At 48.3% G+C, this 18798-nt stretch overlaps 1 protein-coding gene across 1 annotated transcript in view; it reads right to left on the reverse strand.

The window, feature by feature from the left end:
* Positions 1-3317: 3317 nt before the first annotated feature.
* CHSY1 (chondroitin sulfate synthase 1) overlaps positions 3318-18798 on the reverse strand; it is a 70903-nt gene continuing 55422 nt past the window's right edge. The window contains exon 3 of the mRNA XM_026074746.1: positions 3318-6438. Within this exon, the coding sequence (XP_025930531.1) occupies positions 4846-6438 (1593 nt within the window). The 3' untranslated portion in view covers positions 3318-4845. The remainder of the gene's footprint in view (positions 6439-18798) is intronic.

Raw genomic sequence — 18798 nt, forward strand, 5'->3', positions numbered from 1 at the left:
GTGTGTGTGTGTGTGTGTGTGTGTGTGTATTTTTAATAGTGGTGATGGCATATTTGAATAGTTAGATGTTTTACTAAACCCAGCAGGCGACGCTTCCACTAGCCACGAGCCAAATCTGCAGGTGCTTGGTGCCAGCGAGGGGCTCAGCCCTCCTCAAGAGCTCCCTTTGGGCACCTGCAAATCGCCAGCATCCTGCCAGCATCCCACCAGTGCACCCGACCCCGCACGCCGGCGGCTGCAGGCAGCAGCGATCGCTGGGGTTTGGCAATCCCCAGCCATCCCGGCAGCGTGTTGGGAACGGCACGTTAGGGAAATATTAGAACTACTATTAATTAAAAAAACAATAGCCAAAGGCGCCTTTCTGTTCTTTGCTGCTGCTTGCCAACAGGGTGATTTCCCCGGCGCTGCTGAGGGCGCCGCCTTGCTTGCAGCAGTGCAAGGAGCCCCGCGAGCATCTCCTGCAACCCCGCTTTGCACATTACTGCTTGCCCTGGAGCCCCCAAATTGCTGTATAATAACAACACGCAAAAGCCAAGCCCCTGCCTGGGACCGCATTTTCGAGACCCCCCCTGCAGCAGGGCCAGCGCGGCGCAAGCAAGGAGACGGAGACCAGCGCACGGCGCCGCCGTCGCTCCTTCCCCGCTCGCCGCGAGGAGTCAGCAGCAGGAAGCAGGCGGCGTTTTTCCCTTCCCGTGCATGGCGGCGGGTTTGCTTTGGACGTTGGTTCTCTCACCGAGTTACTGCAACGGGTTTAATCTGCGCCCTTTGCGCGAGCCCTGTAACTGCAAGTTGATGAAGCCCGAGGGCTTTGTGGCGCGGAAGGGGCCGCGCTTGGCTCCCTGCGCCTGGGAAAGCCCCGGTGAGGGTTCGCAGGCGAGAAATAGGGGCACTTGGGGCAGAAACACCGTGAGAGCAAGCGGCTTCCCGCACGGGGGGCTGGGAAAGCCAAGGATGCGGCGACGAGACGCGGGCCGAGCGCCCAGCACCTGATCCCGCGGCGCCTGAAAGCTCTCCTGCAACGCTGCCCGCGAGCCATGGCCGGCCCTCGGAGTCAAATAGGGGAGAAAAAAATCTGAATTTGCTCCAGTCTACGCAGTAACGCTGTTTCCCAAACTCTAGGCACCGAGCTTGGACAGTTTTGTAGCGATTACGGAGCTGGGTACAAAAATATTTGTTTAAAGGGGCTCCAAATGCGGGAAGCATCGCGGACGAGCTGAACACAACGCAGAAAGCAGCTCTGCCGCGCCGCGGAGGACGAGGCGCGCAGCGCGGACGCGAGGTGCTTGCCGCCGGCAGACGCCTGAGCTGCTCTCCAAAGGCAGCTGTCGGTTTTTAATGTCTCTGAAAGGTTTTTTTTTCCAGAAAGCTCTTGAGCGAGGTTGGCTGTGCAAGTGGAATATTTTTAGCAAGTATTCATGCAAAACGACTTAGTCTAATAATTTGCAATGTAAAGTTAGACCTTTAACAAAAACTCCAGACTAAGCAGATTTGGTTTTAGCAGTGCTTTCTTGCTGATCGCGCTGAAAGGAACCGTATATCCAGGTCCAGGGAGGTTGCTTGGAGAATAAAGCTGGTAACTTATTTTTAGGGCAATAAAAACCCGCTGTGCCTAGAGGACCAAAACTTGAAATGCTTCCACGGGCTCTGACTCTGCAAAGTCACGTATAAATATTTACGCTGTGAAGAGCGGCACTGAGCACTAAGGGCACAAAAAGCAGCGAGCGGCCTTTCCCGGGCTCAGGCCTCCACCTTGCCGGGCCCTTTACGCTGCCGTTTATTCTTGAGCAAAGAAATAAGCCCAGAGGGTTTCAATCCCCCCCCCCTGCGAGCCCAAACCGCAATGGAGCGAGCGGAGCCGGCTCGGCTGTCCAGGCTCGGAGGAGCCCCGCGGCCGGGCCAGGGCAGAAGGGCTAAAGCCGGCGTCCGCCCCTCTGCGCCGCTCGGCTTGGGCGGGAGCGTCGCTGCGCTGAGAGCGCACGAGGTCGGCCCAGCCTGCGACACGGGCGTTAAATACAAGGACAAGGGGAGAAAAGCGTCTTGTGATTTAAACCGTTGCGCTGAGCAGGAGAAGCGTCTCGACAGGCAACACCCAGCAAGCTGCCCTTGGTCCCCTCCTTCTTCCAGGTTTCCAAACAACGGCAGCGCCTCCTTTGCCCATACCTCGCTTTCCTTTACAGACCGGAGGCGAACAAATATTCCCGTCCTTTTCCAGGGCTCCCTGGCTTCTCAGCATTAAGTAAACCTCCCTCCGAACCGAGCGAATTGAGTAAACTGCAAACGAAACGTTCCAGCGCCACAAGTAACTGCTGCCAGAGGTGGCTCAGTGCGCGGCAGCCAGTGGCTTCCACCCGCCCCAGTTCTTTGGGACCTGGGCAGCAAAGAGGGGTTATTTTAGTACGGAATGATTTTTATAAGGTTAGACTTTATCACAGAGGGCTAGATTTCAAAATTTAACTTTAAAACAGATGATTACTTTTAAGCTGCTAGTCCGTAAAATATGTGGTAAATTAAGATGTGAGGCCTCAAGTTTTGCCTCCGTGTTTGGTGTAAAACATGCTTTTAATGCACCTTGAACAGATTTGGTAATTGAATCGGAATTGCAATGACTGAACAAAAAATCTAATACCAGACGGGTGCTTTTCATTAAACAGTTTTCTCCATTCTGCTTTTACCAGCTGTTACGGGCTAAAAAAAAAAAAAAAAAAAAAAAAATCCTACATAATCATAAATGTTAATAAATACAGCAGAAGCACCTTCCACCTCGTCAGCGGGAACCTCGCGAGCCCCCTCCGGCCCCCTGGCAGCCTGCGGGCGGCTCAGAGCCAACGCACGACCCAGCGGTCCAGCCCGGCTCTTTGCCTCGCTTCCCTCCCCAAGCCCGTCCACCCTCCCGCCTGCGCCGCGGGGAAAGACCCGGACCGAGGCGGACGACATGAGGAGCTCGGATTGCAAATAAAAAAAAAAAAAATCTTTATTGCATCTTAGAAGCAAGTCTTTAAAAAAAAAAAACAAACCTTTTTTTCCATGCACTGTATCCATCCAAGTACCTACATCCTTGGGACTGTCACCAAAAAACGATGAACATTATAAGACATCGAATCTACACTAGTCGCAGTTCATATTCCGTACACGTGTAAACAATGAGTATTTTTTTCTACTGGAATAGCGATTACTCCATAAGATCCCCTCAAACATGGCAACAACCTAAGCGCTGGTTTTTATCCTTTCTTTCACTCTCCTCCGCTTCCCCAAGAGCAGGTAAAGCGGCACCGAGCACAACGACACAAACTGGCGCTGGAGGAGGCAATAGAAAAATATACTGTTCGCTGGTTTTTATTTTTTGTTCCTGCTGGGCAAGATATTTACAGGTAGGTAGGTAGGTCCCGATATATTATATCTGCTTCAATGACAATTTCTGTTCACTGCTGACGTCTCAGTGGAAAGGGGTCCCTTTAGCTGGCTTTAAGGCACTTTATTTTGTGTATTTTCTGTAACCTCGCTAGGTGTTAATTCATAGGGATCGTACTTTGCTTGTTTGCAGCCTCCCCATCCCCAGTTCCTCTTATAGTATCAAAAAATTTCCTAAGCTTACTTAAGTAAGTCATTCCGAAAAATGTTAAGGAAATTTGAGAAAAAAAAAAGATCCATGAAAAAATACTTTAGAAAGTAATCTTTGGAGATCATTTACTGCAAGTATGACGTACACTACCTTAACAGTGAGAAGATGCAATACATTCCTAATATATATATATATATTTACACACACATATATATATATATAAAATATTAAAATGACTAACAGATATTCAAGGAAAGGTCAAGAACCTAAAACAATGGATATTAAATAAATTAAAGGTCTATCAGATACAGAAAAAAAAACCCAAAACAAAACTAGTAATCAAATAATGTAATAATTGTTCCCATTAACATCATGTAACTGACTGAACAAAATTAATGCAATCAGATGCAGTACACTTTGTATATAAGATTTTCAGCATTTTTACTAGGGATCTCTAATTTTCCACTGTGTACTGCTGCTTTGCTGCAGGAGATTCTCATTTCCCATCCTCGCCCTTCCCTCGTTACACTTTAACTTTTCTTTACCACGTCGTCTCAGCTCCAGCCCGGACAGCGGTTGAGAATAATACACAGAATCCACCATGGATTCTTAAAACATTAGATCCATATATGGACCAAATATAAAAGACAAACATTTCTACAAGGACTAGTCTGGTAGCAGGTTGTGCTTACTTCCTCCCTTCCCTTAAAGTTGCCCGGCCACAAGAAGTAGAAGCATGTTTTTAACTGAAATAATCAGCCATTTGAACAACTTCTGCAGCTAAGACCCTTACCATTGCCACACTGATGTGTTTTGTTCTAATGCAATTTTTTTAAATAATGGCTATTTTTAACAATAAGTAGACTCTTTGTAACGTTGCAGTCACAACAAAACATTTTGATACAGTGTTTTGTCACTTTGCTTGAACATTCAGGTCCCAATTTACAGAATCCTAGCAACGAAGACAGCAACGGAAAAGGTAGAAAACAATCTTTTGTTCGTAAGGAAATTCTAATTCAAGTCAGACTTCTGCAGATCTGTCAGATCATTCTTAAACAAATTTCTGTTTGAAGGCAAATACTGATCACAGTTTTGTTTAAAAACAAAAACACAACAACAAAAAAATCAACAGCCTTGTTCTTCTCAAAACGAGCTCTTTGTAAGAAAACAATGATGATTTCTAAAATATATCCTGTGTGGTCTTTTAAAAGTGAACTATCAAAAAACATTTTCCCAAAAATAAATTAGATAATTAAAAAAAAAGTCTTTTCCAGCATAGCTGGACATTAGGCTGTCCTCACTGAGCCATTAGTATTACTGCTTTTCCCAAAACCTGGGTCATTTTTTTCAAACCATAGTTCAGCCAGCTGTTGTGTGGACCCATAAGTTGAAGCTTTGGACCCCAAGCACATTTTATATTGTTTTGGATCAAGATTAGGGTCACAAAAAACAGGATGATGTACATGGACTACTCCAATTTCTTGGCTTCGGAAAGTTTTTAAGCCAGCTTGAATTACTTTGTTAAATAGGTCTACATCTTCAAGGCCCCAACCTTGGATGGAGACGTCAAAGCCACCTGCTCGAAGAAGATCGCCTTTGTAAATACAGGTAATACCAAAGCCATAGTTCCTCCAGAAACCTGTTTTCTGGGTGAAAGCAAAATGATTGTCACTAGGAACTTTTCCACTATAAACAATCTTTGGATCGTACTGGCTAAAAATGACCGGGAAGTATACTTGTTGACCCAAAACCGTATTGGCTCTACACCTCTGGAGAAATTCTGTGGTAAACACTAAGTCAACATCACAGAAGAAGAGTAAAGACTCATTCTGAAACTGAGAAGATCCGACTTCCAGAGCCAGCGCCCTTGAGAACTCCCCAGACACCGGTAAGATCTGCATGTCGGCCTTGGGGTATTTGGAACGGTAATCTCTCATCAGCTCGATCTGCTTTGCTTTGTCCGGGTTCGAATTGGAATTGAAAAGCAGCACAACCAGTTTGACGTTCTGATTCGGAATGAGGCACGTTTTTTCAAAATTCCCCATGAACCTTGCAAACATGTCAAAGCGTCCAGAGAGAGGAATTAGGATGTTGATCTTCTTGTCTTTGAGTTCCTTCCTCTCCACTTTTGACCCGGTGAGCTGGAATGGAACAAACATCTTCAGTGAATTGGAGAGGAAAGACAAAGATCCAGAATCCTGGTTGATTTTGCTGGCCAGCTCCTTGGCATCCGTCTCTTCGTGCTCCATAAACTGGATCTTGCTGAAGGTCTGCTGCAAGTAAGCATGCCTCCTGACAGGGACAGTCATCTTCTTTCCCTTATGCTTTTTGTACAGAAGCAACAAGTCAAGAACGTACTCCGCTCCATACATAGGATTCACTCTGCGATAGCCATACTGTATTTCCTTGAAGTCTATGATCCTCCCCCGGGTCTTAGCATTCGCGTTGATCATTTCCATGACCTGCATAACGATGTCATCCAACGCTTCACGCTGAGAAGAGTCCATGCCCCTCCGAGGGGGCTGTCCATCGGCCCCAGAATACAAATACTTCCCCGTAAGAAACTCCCACTCCAGGATCTCCTCTCGGTGCCGTGGCTGGAACCTCATGAAGGAGGGCGGCATCCCCAGCTGGAGGTCGTCCTTGTGGATTTCTGTATTGCTGTATTTGCTCATCAGGACAATTTCTCTGTGCAGCTGTACAGTCCGGTGGCGAAGCTCTGCTATTTTGCGACTCAACATGTAGCTGTGAAGTCTGTACTGGTACGGTGGGTTCTTATTAGGATGCAACGTTATAGCTCTGTGTATTTTGCTGTTCCTAAGGTCTCTGATGTAGCCTTTTTTGTTCTGCTCATAGTTCTCATAAAACAGCTGCTGCATCTAGAAGAGAGAAAGGAGAAGTTAGCGTCTCTGCAGGGCTACGATTTCAGCAGTTGTGGAAGTTAGCCCCCCGCTCCCCCTCGCCGGCACGGCCAGGAGGCTTTCTGAATAACGCCGTTCTTGGTCTTAGGCATAGGTTGTAGCAATACCAGCTGCTATTCACGGAAATTAAGGGGATTATTCATTGTAAACTGGTGAAAGAAACATCAACCACGAATTATTACAGCCCATTCCAGAGATATCACCATCATCCAAATAACCGAGCAGCAAATAGATCATAAGCTCATTTTTTCACAAAAACACAGCACCACCAGGAAAAAAAAAACATGAAATTTTCATTACAAAGCTCATAGTATTCTCCTGCCTCCTGAAATTACATAGTAAAAAAGTACGGTGACACCTTTTCTGTTACACCCAAATGATGTCCAGGCATTAAACCTATAGCATAGAGACATGAAAAGTGTAGTTTGAGGAGTGTTTTAGCCAAGATGCTAAATTTGCTCTCCAAAGTATCACATTACCATAGAAAAATGATTTAAAAATGCCACAGTTCCCCTGTCAGTTTTAGAAATGTCAACAGAAAATAAAATGGATGTGAAATTACTAGCAGCAGTTCCCCATGCCAGGTAATACAGTATAAATATGTATGATAGCATAAAATCATCCTTACGGTGGAAATTGCTATTTCAGAACAACAAGATAGCAAGCTAAGATTAGATTCAGAAGCCCTGAGGAAAGCCACAACTTAAGCAAAGTAGGCGAACTGGCTTTACAGTTTTCCATAGCTCAGGCAGTGGCTGATACAATGAAAGGTGTGTGCAAGCCAGGATGGTAATTTGGGAAATTCGCTGGAAAAAAATAAAACAAAATCCCAAGTCCAAAGCTATATACCAGCCTCGACAGTGGACGTTTTAGAAGATCAAAGGCTGATTCTGCGTCGAAATACAAATGCCATCAACCTGCCAGAACAGCAGACGCTACCGCTGCATTTCCTATAGGATCCAATCTACGTTACTGGCCACAGAAATTGCTATAGGTAATACCATCAATAAGGCATGCAAAAAAAGGTTTTAAAAATTAGCAAAGAGCTAAAATCCAAAACACAGGCGAGAGTGACTCAAACTTAAATGCGATAACAATTAAGCGGAGCACTAAAATGAAAATCACACACACACCCCTTAGCGCAAGTGATGCCAGCTGCACAGACCCAGCAGAAGCCCCACTTTATTAGGCCTCCAATTGCATTTTTCCCATCATTGTCAACAGACATTGAATCTAAGGGATAAACTTACACCTGGATTTAATCGCCGCTATCGTAACAAACCAGATGTGCACATACTTAAACCCGAAGTGCAGCACATCGCTGCGGACGGCACAGGAGCAACCTGCACACACTCGGAATTGCTCACGTGGATTTTAATCTGAACAAATGCAATTAATTGCAAAGGAGGAAGGAATTTCAGCTGGACTCGGAAAGAAAGCACATTTATTCGTGGGTCATCACAACCCCCCCCTTTTCCCCATTCCTGCCCAAGTTCCCCTTCTTTGCCGCTCTCCCCTTAGGTGCTTACGCCGCCTTTTACGTCTGCAAGCAATTCAGGCCAGCGACTGTCTCTTATTAGGTATCGTACAGTAACGTGGCCAAAGGAGAACATCTTGGCTACAGCCTCTTGGCAAATCAGAGAGGAGCCATCTGTCAAGACGTATATCCCTTTAGCAGTTAAGCAAGATTTAGAAGCGTGCTATGGATAGAGGTTAGTTGGTCTAATCCCACGTGCAGCAGGGTCATCCAAACTGCACGAACCTCGTGCTTTTCCGGGAGAGTGTTCTCCCGCTCTCCCGCAGTCTGCGCTTCCCGTTTCACTTGTGACCATATATTGTTTCCTCTACTAATAACACTAGAGTTTTTTTTGGTCTGCTTTGAACCTCGCTGTTTCTGCTCAGGGCTCGAGGATGGCGGTGACCTCAAACAGGACCAAGCATGTATTTTTACTCCAAGCAGCCTCCGCTGATCTATCTTCTGCAGCACAGCAGATTTATAGCACTAGAAGTATTAAGTGCATATAGTAACCAGGCGTACAGTAACACGCCGTAGATTTCAACATTTTAACTGCAATCCAACCATAGGTACAAGCTTCCCAAAGAACACTGTGACGTTAGATAAATATTCTTTAAAAACACTTCATTAGGGAACTATTATTTAAAGGAAAATTGACAATGGGACTTAATTTCAAACCTTGTTTTGAATTTATAAGAAAACAAAATCAAGACCATGCAGCCTGAATGCTTTTTATTCCAAAATTCCCTTCTAGGGCATTCTGAATTAGCTACAAGAAGAAACCATAAGAAGCAGCAAGGCTTTTAGATTACACAACAAAGTTTTTTTAATAGGATACCGATGGCTAGGAAAATGTTATGAAACTTCCGAAAGCAAGTGAAGATATGAACCCCTAACAAACTCTCCTAAATAATATTTACACGAGTATTTTTAATGGCTTGCTATGTAGGAATAATCTGATAACAGCGCAGGCTAACTTCAGAGCTTTTCATAATTCTTCTTTCCTTTTCCAAAAACTGGCTAACTTGGGGAAACGAACTGAAAATAAATATCTCAGCCAGACTTTACTGGTGCTTCAACCCAAGGCAATTTAAAACAGAAAAACCTATTAACAGCCACCTTGCGCCAGCCAAAAAGGCGACGACTGCAACAAACCATTTGCTCCAGTCAACGCTACACTCAATTAGTAAGAGCAGCCAGACTTTTACATAATCCTGTTTTTTCAGAAGAATGCCTTGCAAGGCTGGCACTTCCATTATTTTTCCTAAGACGTTTCCCGCTCTCCTACCTCCGCCACTCCTGTCTCCTTGCATTTAGCAGCGGTAATAGCCACGGCAAGCACCAGCATCCTGCGAGCCTCACTCTCCGTTTAAGAACTGGCGCCCACCACGCTTCAGCATTAAACCTGCAGAAGAGCTTTAGAAGGGGTTAATAAATCACCTACAGAGCGCATAACGACCTACAAACTCTCAGCATGGTTGCATGAAGTGCTGTAACTGAAGTCTAAGTGGTCAGCAGGTCACTTATAGCCAAAAAATATATGTATATAACCCTTTAAGGGCTGAGGAGCCTGTTGACACAGGCACAGCCCTGCAGTGCTGACACCCGCACGCTTTCCTTCCCAGTTTGGTGGGTGTTTCCTTCACATCGATTGCATTTTCTTGTCCATGTCTGTGACACCGCGGGCAAATCCTTGGCAGAAGGAGCAGCTCCCTCCGTTCGCTCGACGCCAGCGGAGCAGCGTGTTCCTCCGGCAGCAACGCCCCGTGGGATGCTCCTGTGCCAGGGCAGGGCTTGGACGGGGCCAGGCGACGTGCTGGATCGTTGCAATGTGACAGCTCGCCGCAGTCCCAGGCACCAAGGTAGCTCACGACCCGGATAACGCCTGGCTGTCGCCCACCGCTGCCCACAGCACCTACCTCCTTTGGGTCCCCGACACTGGGTTAAATATTCCCTGGGAGCACACGCAGGTGTTTGACTCCGCACAACACCGGAAAACCACAGAGAAGAAGAAGAAGTACCACTACCTCTTGTGTCCGTCACTAATAGTGATGGGGGGAGAAGAAGGCAGACAAACTGATACCTGTTATTCATTTGTTCCTCCCATATAGCAGCCGTTAAACATGCGCACGCTCCGGAGTGACCCAAGTGCAGAACGTACACGTCTCTAACGGGCGTTACGTGCAAACCTTCCCCGGACTCTAGCACCAGATTCTTGCTAGGTGAACACGTATGCAAACTCTGCTTTTAGAGAGACAGGTTTCTCCAGGATTCTTTAAAAAAAAGAGCCTTTCATGGATATTAATTTTGCACCGATTATATTCTAAGCATGCTTTCTTCTAGCGCAGAGCGCTGAGAGCGCAGGGATACAAAGAAGAGCTACTCTTTATTGACCACTATTTACTCTAGACCTGTCGAAGCCTTAAAAACCCTAATGTTCCCCAAACCATTAGAGACTGAATGTTTAAACTGTGGTACAGCTGTTGTGGGCACTGCTGGCTCCTGTCCAAAAGACCAACTGAAAGAGAGAGTGTTATGTTCTTCGCTTTAAATGAAGAAGTCTTTTGCAGGCCAAAAAAAGTGTACTGGAGAAAATGGACTTAAAAAATAAGACCGGTTTATGCAGAAGCTGGCCCGCAGCCACAGATCAGCCCCCGAGGGCTTTCTCTCACAGCTCCAGATTGTACTGCCCCAGCCCGGAAAACGCAGCTCCACCAGGCTCACGGAAAGCAAGCGTGGACAGGACATGCTGCATGGCAGGCATCTAAACGCCCAAGATGTACTTTAAATACAAAGGCAGCCCGATTAAAAGCTAGAAAAACGGCTCGTGTCACCTAGCGCGTGAGTACTTCACCTGGGAGCAGGTTGCTCTCCGTGGCTGGTGGGGGGCTGTTGTTCTGCTCCACGGCAAGAAGGTCCGTGACTGCCCTCGGCCGGCCCGAAAGCGCCCGGCGCCGCTCGCCAGGGACGCAGCTACGCGGGGACACGAGTACTGCTGCCGGGTGGCTTCTGTTGGGTGGCTGAAGGGCAATGAAAGCTGCCTTGCGCCCAAATCCCCAGTCGCCTAACGAAGTAATTGGAGCTGCGCTGACAAGACTCGGACACTTAGAAGCAATTAACCAACGCAGACGATGGGTTGTCTGGGTCTCCACCTTGAGAAAACGTTAGACCCGTGGACCAACCTGAAGGGAGGGGCGAGCGTTCACGCGTTCGCCATTTGGCTGTGGTGGAGGGGGAGACTGCAGTGACCTTTCCGGATACAAATCTAAGCATTAAGTACTCTTATTTGTGATGAACTTTCCATTTTAAATCCTGATGCTTTATGTGCGATCCCACGGCTAAGCACCAACAGGACTGAAGTGACTCGTGGGCAGAGTTATTACGGCGGAGACAAACACGCGGAAATAATGGATAAACACTCATTTCCAGCGAACTCGGCCGCTCTTTCATCCCTGTAACCTCTCCAATTGCCATTCCAGGAAAGGACGTAGGAAATATCACTCGGCCGTGGGAGATCAGCCTCCCCTCCGAGCCGACAGGCGAAGCATTGGGGCTCCGATGCCCGAATACAATTAAATGCTGCGATCCCTTCGTCAGGTTGCTTCTCTCGTGCACATTTAATGATGTATCACTGGTCCTCAACTGCCTTGTTTTAGAAACTCAGAGGGGCAAGAAAATCAGCCGGACGCCCCAAGCGGCTGGTACCCAACACCTCCACAGCAGGCTGCTCGGGACGCAGAGGGAGGCCCGGCCGTGGTGGGTTGTGACCTCCCAGGAAAATAATCTGAAACATGCTCTTAAGCAAGAAGTTTATTTTGTCAACAGGGTTGCCTCCTCTTACACTGAGTGAAACACGGCCTGTTTCGTTTAAGAGCCTCGCGGTGCCTTGTGTACTGCTCCCCTCTCTCCAAAGTATGTGAGAAAGGAAGCCAAGTATCTAAGGCAAGTTTCAAGTGCAGCAAACTCAAGGTCATTGAATTTCTAAAGAATCTGAGAATTAGCAGGGTTACTGCTGCAGTTTAATCTTTTATTAACAGTCCCATGCAACTGTTGAATTAAACAGCTGTCCTTCTCCCTACCCTTTCTCATTCAAGCAAGTAGAAAAGCTCAAAAATTCATTGACAGTTTCTCAAACTAAATAGCCTTTAACGAATTCCCAGCTTGGCAATGGAAGGAAAGAACCTGCAAAATGTATCTGTCTCCAAAACTGGCATCATGCACCTCGCCTCCAACCTTCATTTTAAGGTCTCATTACCAGGAACCTACAGTGGGAACAGTCCATGTCACCTCAAAACTAACTGAGATCCTCTGGCTAAGAAGCAGAGAACTTCCCTCTTTTTGGCCCTGCATTAAACTAAGCTTTTTCCTCCTGGCCTAAGCCAGGATCCAGGATCCTGTTCCTCTTAACTGGGGAGCAAAGAATTGTTCCTCAGGTCTCCCACATTTTGGATTAGGGGAAGAGGTTGAATCAGGCCAGCTGTGTAAAGAGGAAAGACTAGTGCAATCACATACAACTCTCTGAAGAGCTCGTTGCTCATTTGGTTTAACATCCTTCTCCTTGGGCAATCTGATACACAGACTCTGCAGATGCCATCATTCATTCCACAGAGCAAGTAACTGTTTCTCTAGAGATACAGATATATGTTTTTAAAGCATAAACCAGAACATAATCCAAAAGCATTCTGTACCTCAGGAGTAAGCAGATTAAAACAAGTGTGCCATTTTGAGATATTTAGATTCAACTGTGCAAACCTTAGGAGATTTGGCTGCAATTGAGGGCTATGCTTCCAAAAGGTTCTCATTTAATGGAAACAAAACCAAAGAAAACAACACTAAATATTAACAAATGTTCTATCCTACGGCTGTTAAAGCAGCAGAGCATCATAGGTGCTAATGACTAATTATCATTGCTATTGCTTGAGAAAGTGTGTTCAAAATTTGCTTCTAGCATAATTTCCAAATGATAAGCCCTGGTGAAAACTGCTGTTTGACACACAGCTCTCCCTTGCTCAAATTCAGGCTCTGACCCACGGGGCAAATGATTCAGCTCTCCCTCTCCAGCAGAGAGAGACTGCCTCCTTCACAGATCCAAGAGAAAAGAGGAATAAAGCGACTTGCCACGGATTTGTTCATTTAAAGGCCAGACTCAGGGATGATGCCAAATTACTTTCCTACCAAATATACTGCGTCTCGGGATTTCTTTTCCTTGTTGGCAGCTCCACGCTTTTAGACTTTGCAGTACAGGCAGAGTACAAGAAAAACTTGGTTTTCATTATGACTTTCAGCAGGGCCGTGAAAGAAATAGCCGAAACCTTGGAAGGCTGTATCTGCTCTTTCTCATGCAAAGCGTTAAGATTTCAGAGGAGCTGCACATGACCTTGGAGGGTAGTTCTTGCAGATGATGAGCAGAAAGCCTCTGACACCCTGGCAAATGTTTTCTGGATGATAACAACAGAGCTGGAGGAATGTAGTCTCTTCTGCACAGAGACTACAGAAGAGAAGATCTCTTCCGGACTGCCGCGTGATTTTCCACCATGTGTTTTAAAGAGACAATAATGTAATCATTTAGAAATATTTTTGCTCATGGAATTCAAAGATTCCTGTTTGGGAGCTACTTTCCACATCCAGCGGTTTGAGAGTTATGAGCCACGCTGGACGATGACCCTTTCTGGCTCTCGAACACTTGGCACAGCAAGCACAACTTGTGAGAGGCACCACGACAGGACCTCTGCTGCTGGACATGGGGAGGACAAACCCTCTGCATGGAGAAACTTCAGCTGCAACCTCGGTACCTGCGTTCATCACAACGGCACTTTGGTGTCAGAAATAAAGCGGAAGCAGTGTAGCTTCTCTGTAAAACGTACACGGGGACAGCAGGGACATCACAGCAAGCATCAGACCAAGTCTTTGGGTCTTTGCTAACACCAGAGACTGCGAGAACCTCCAGGGAGGGATCGATCCCTGTGGATCGGGTTGCAGGACTGAACCCCTCCAGCCTTGCCCACACCAGGGGTTGTCCCGGCACAGCTTGCCGTGCCGGGGGACACCAGCCCCTGAGCAGGCACGCGGCACCCAGGCAGCATGGAGATGTCACGGTAACAGGCCTGTGCTGAAGGACAGTATCAAGGTAGTCACATTACTGCAAAGCTCTAAATCTCTCTGAGCCTTCACAGAAGGTTGCTGTGAATTTAATTAAGCAAAGATTTGACCTTGTGACAGCTGCAGTTCTTCCTAGGTGTAAAAAGGAGGAGAGGGGGTATTTTTAAAAATAGATTATTTGTCAAGACTCACCTTTTGGCACTTCCAGCTTAAACACTGTTTTAGATGAGAATGGACACGGCTTCCTTTTTTAGGGCAGCAACGCATGCCCACTGTTTCTGATCCCTTGTGAAGACTGGTGGCAGGCACAGATCTTTGGGAAAGGGGTGAGACGGGAACCAGGAATGCTGAATAAAATCACCAAGACAAAGCCAACCGCCAAACTGCTGGTATGTCAAAACTACATCCCTTACAGTGTCAGTCTCAAAGTGACGGAGCACCTTTCATAACTGCATTTTGAAATCTGTCTGCTTCACGCAGACAACCTAATGGAAAAAAAATCACTTCTCTATCAGTAGCATCAGTATCAGCTAATCAAAACTGAGAGAAAACGAGGACTATATTAGATTTCTCATTTCTCTGCTAGCAAGCCCTCTCCACAGCTGCCACAACAGCAGTTCTCATGGATGCTGCTATGTTGCGTCGCTGCCAGAAGAACAGCTGTAGAAAGGGTCGTTGTTCAGGACACACTTTCGAAACCTTAGCCGCTTCCAAATCAGTGGTGACCTGTCCCTAGGAGATGGCAGCTGCACACCATCTTATGCTGGCGGGGATGTCTAACACAAAAAACAAAACAGCATTTAAATAAGCTCTGGAAGTGGGCTCATTCCATCCACTTGGCCTCTCTCAACGCGAACCCTTGGGAGGGAGCGGGCAGGACCACAGCCTGAGACAAGGGCAGTGCGGAGACGCGGGCTAGCAGAGGTCCAAAGCACTCATCACACCGGGCAGGCGCATCGCTTCGAGCCCGACGGCACCCCGTGCCACACCGGGCCAACGGGGCCAGCCTTCGTTAAGGCCCCGGCAGCTAATTGTCCCACCAGCATGGGTGCACCCGCACCCCTTCCCTGTGCAGCTCCTGCGTCGGGGTAGCAAAGGCGAAGCAGGCTCACGTCTGCCGAGACCTGCCAGTGCGGACACGCTGCATCGATGCTCAGCTCCGCGTGTGCTTCGCCAGCGTCGCCTGGATTACAACGGAGCAAAGGTGACAGCTGCGTTACTGTCACGCTAACCAGATGACACAGCTCTGCAGGTAATGCTCCTTCCTCCAAGCTTAGAGTCCAACAAATGCCCCAACATGGCACTTAAATATTGCAGGTTTTTTTCAGGGTAACGCCAAAGACCCCCCCCCCACCACGTGCGGTCGTTTCACACCCACGGCCCTTGAATGAAAAGGGCACGCAGCAGCTCTGCTCTTGCAACCATTTTTCGGTGACGGGGGTCCAGTGTGGACTGAGCTGGAAAGCCCCCCCAGCTCACAGTCAGCCCTGCACTGGTTAATAATTCAGCTCGGCGCAAAGGCTGCTCGCCGTTCCCGGTGTCCCTGCTCCCCGGCCGCACCGACGGCTTGGGGAGCTCGGAAGGACCCACCGCGGCTGCGCGTAAAGCACCAGGGCCAGCAATGAATTATGCATCAGCCCCCCAAAAGCAGAAACCGTTCCAGGCGGGAATACGATCTCCTCCGCTCGGCATGGCATGGCTGCCGGCCTCTTTTGGCCGCCCAGGCCGGCTCCAGCTGAACGGTGTTCCTGGTCCAAAGAGGAGGGGACCGGGCAGCACGCAGCAGCCTTCGGTTTCCTGCCGGGGGCCGACGGCAGAAGGACGCCCCTCCGAAGCGGCGATAAATGAAGTGGGAACTCACTCCGCAATCCTCTGGCTGCTTCTCCTACAGTCAGGACTGAATTTAGAAGAACATCAGGGTGTGTTTTCTTTGGAGTGGTGGAAAAGAACAAGCTATACCCTTCCTTACGAAATATCACAGTACCGCTGCCCAGTATAGACTGAACATTTGTTAAACCGATAATTTGGTTGGTCCCCTTCTAACAGCCCGTTCGCTCCGATCGGTTCTTCGTGTCCAGTCAATCTTGGTTTTCGGCCAGGGCCACTGATTCTGGTGCTGGCTGGAAGCACGTCTACGAGGGACTGGACTAAACCCCCAACTCGTCCCCCACGGGGAGCAGCCCGGGACGACAGCCTCCAGGATTCACTAAAGCTGCGCTGCATTGTTCCAAAGCGTGCGTTTTCGACGCATGCAGATTTTTTGCCAAAAACATTGTTTACTAATTGCTCAGAGCAGGGGAGGGAAATGAAGCCACAGACTCTTGTTTTATGTGGGGAAGCCACATGCTTCAATCAACCCATGAGAACGCTGCAGCCGAGCCCTGGCCGGGGATCGATGCGGCTGCAGAAGGCGGCGATGGTAAAGAGCACGGTGTGGCAACGCAGCTCCTGCCGACGCAATTTCCACGCTGAGATGCCACGATTGCGAAAGTCTTGCGCTCGTATCGTTCCTTTAAGCCTGCCCACTATTTTGTGCTGAATTTAAAAGCAAAATCTGCCCTCAGTTTCATCACTGGAAACCATACGGAAAGGGTCCAGCTTAGACGTGGCAGTGGCAAAGCCATAAGATAACAAGGTCTCTGCCTCGAAGCGTTTTGCCATCTAAAATGCACGCAATGCCGTGGTTCGGTTACAGACGATAGGGCTAGGGAGTCAAGGAGGGGATGAGCAGAGGAAGCCTGTCCGTGCAGGGGGCTGATGATCTCTGAAGAATTCGACTTTCATGCCCCGTACGTCAAAAGCCACATAAAACACACGTGATTAGCTCTAACTCCAAAGGTTGCCTGTTTTTATTACTTGCTTCTCTGAAGCACAAGGAAACATATTTTAACTAAGCTACATCTTAGGAGAAAATATCTATTAACACAAACTCTAGCCTCATTTCAACAGGATTTGCAGGAGTCAAAAATGCTGGGGTGCACCTTCCAAACCACACGGAGAAGCAAAAAGCACGGCCACAGGCGTCCAGGTTTGGGTCCAGGCCATCCACCCCCTGCCCCCCCCCAGCTTCATGCATGCTCTGAACTGCAGGAAAGGCAACATCTTTCTGCGCAGCCACAGCTTTTATTGTCCTCCTGTCAGTGGAACAACTTTCTCATTATTAAAACGAGCTGTCAGGCAGACTGGCATTTCCCTCCTTGCGGTATCCAAGCTAGCCCATTAGTTCAAATATGGTTAAAGATTTCGCATAGTGTTGCTGGCTAACTGTATATGGTCTGAGGTTTTTCTGGACGTTTGCTGTCTGGCACAGTTTGGAAGAGCAACGAACAGCGTAACTCTGCTGCGCGCTGCGAGCGAGTGCCTCTTGCATTACACACAGTCTGCGAAAGCACCGGGCTCACCTCTGAGCTGGCGTGTTTAGTCTTCGCTGATGTACGACACCTATAATTTAGCTTTGACAAGAGATTATTCAGCCGCTGCTTTTGTAATGCCCTAAATTAAAGCAGGAGGTGAGGATACCAATAAAGCCAGTTCTGCCGAATGAAAACGCGTTAGCCACCATTAAAAATGGAAAGCAAGAAAAATGAGACTGCCTCAGATGTTCACCAGCTTTGTGAAGGACAGGATTTGCCATGGGCCCAACACCCCGAGCTCTCTCTTGATCGAGCATTAGCTCCACAAACACGAAGAGCTGCTGGTTGCTTCCTAGGGTTTTCCTCCCTGCTCTGCTCCTGAGCTGGAGGACAGGCCATGCACGTGGTTTCGGGAGCGCGGCCCCTGCTCCGGAGCTGGTGCCCGCTGCACGCAGCCCCGGCGGCTCCCTGCTCCGTGGCCGGCTGGCACCCCGGGAGCCTGCTCTCGCCCCCGGCTGCTGCTTTCTGTCCCTCCCCTCCCCCTGGCAGCCGAGGGCTCCTCTGGATTTGCTGCTTTGAGGAATGCCGACATCTGCATTTGCGGCTTTCCCGTACCCCCTCCACACTTTTTACTCATCAGGGAGACCGGGGAAACAGAAAGTGCAGGGAAACAGAGATTGTCTGAGCCGGTTTGGCCGCTGCGTCGCGAAGTCCCATTGCTCGGGAAGCTTTGGGGGTGTTTGATGCTGCGGAAGACAACGGGAGGAAGGGGAGAGCAGGCTGAAAAGCCGTCATCGACACAGCAAAAACAGCTTTTGCCAACAGATGGAGAAGGCTGCTGGAGTTCATAGCCTCGCTCACCAGACAGCGATGCCTTGTCTTCTTATGACCCATTTTTAGTTGTGGATCAAGGACATTTCAGGGATTTGGGACTGACTCATGAATAGCAAATGACTGCTATGGTCTGCCAACAAGACTTCTCCTTGCTGCCGGAAGGCAGGGCTGCTTTGAAGTTACTCCTGAACCAAGACAATTTACAGCCTGACAGTTGAAAGCTGCACTGAGACGGGTCCTCATTTCCTCGGGGCGCTATGAATCGTCGCGGTTCAGCGGCAAACCGGCCCTGGGTCCAGGAGGGGCAGGGTGGACGGCCGGGGACCGCGCTCCCCAGCTGTCCCACTGCGTCACGGCCACTTGCGCCCTTCAATAGGGCTTTCAGAGGGACACACAGCGCTGCTTTCTGCTACGTTCGCCTTATTACTCTTGTGAGATGATGATAGACTTATATCACCTGGGCTGCAAGTTATTACCGAGCTCCGTGTGGTTTCAAGCTGGAGCTAATAAGGGCTC

The sequence above is a fragment of the Apteryx rowi genome, unplaced genomic scaffold (genome assembly GCF_003343035.1).
Source record: "Apteryx rowi isolate R43461 unplaced genomic scaffold, aptRow1 scaffold_11, whole genome shotgun sequence".
In the NCBI taxonomy this organism is placed as follows: domain Eukaryota; kingdom Metazoa; phylum Chordata; class Aves; order Apterygiformes; family Apterygidae; genus Apteryx; species Apteryx rowi.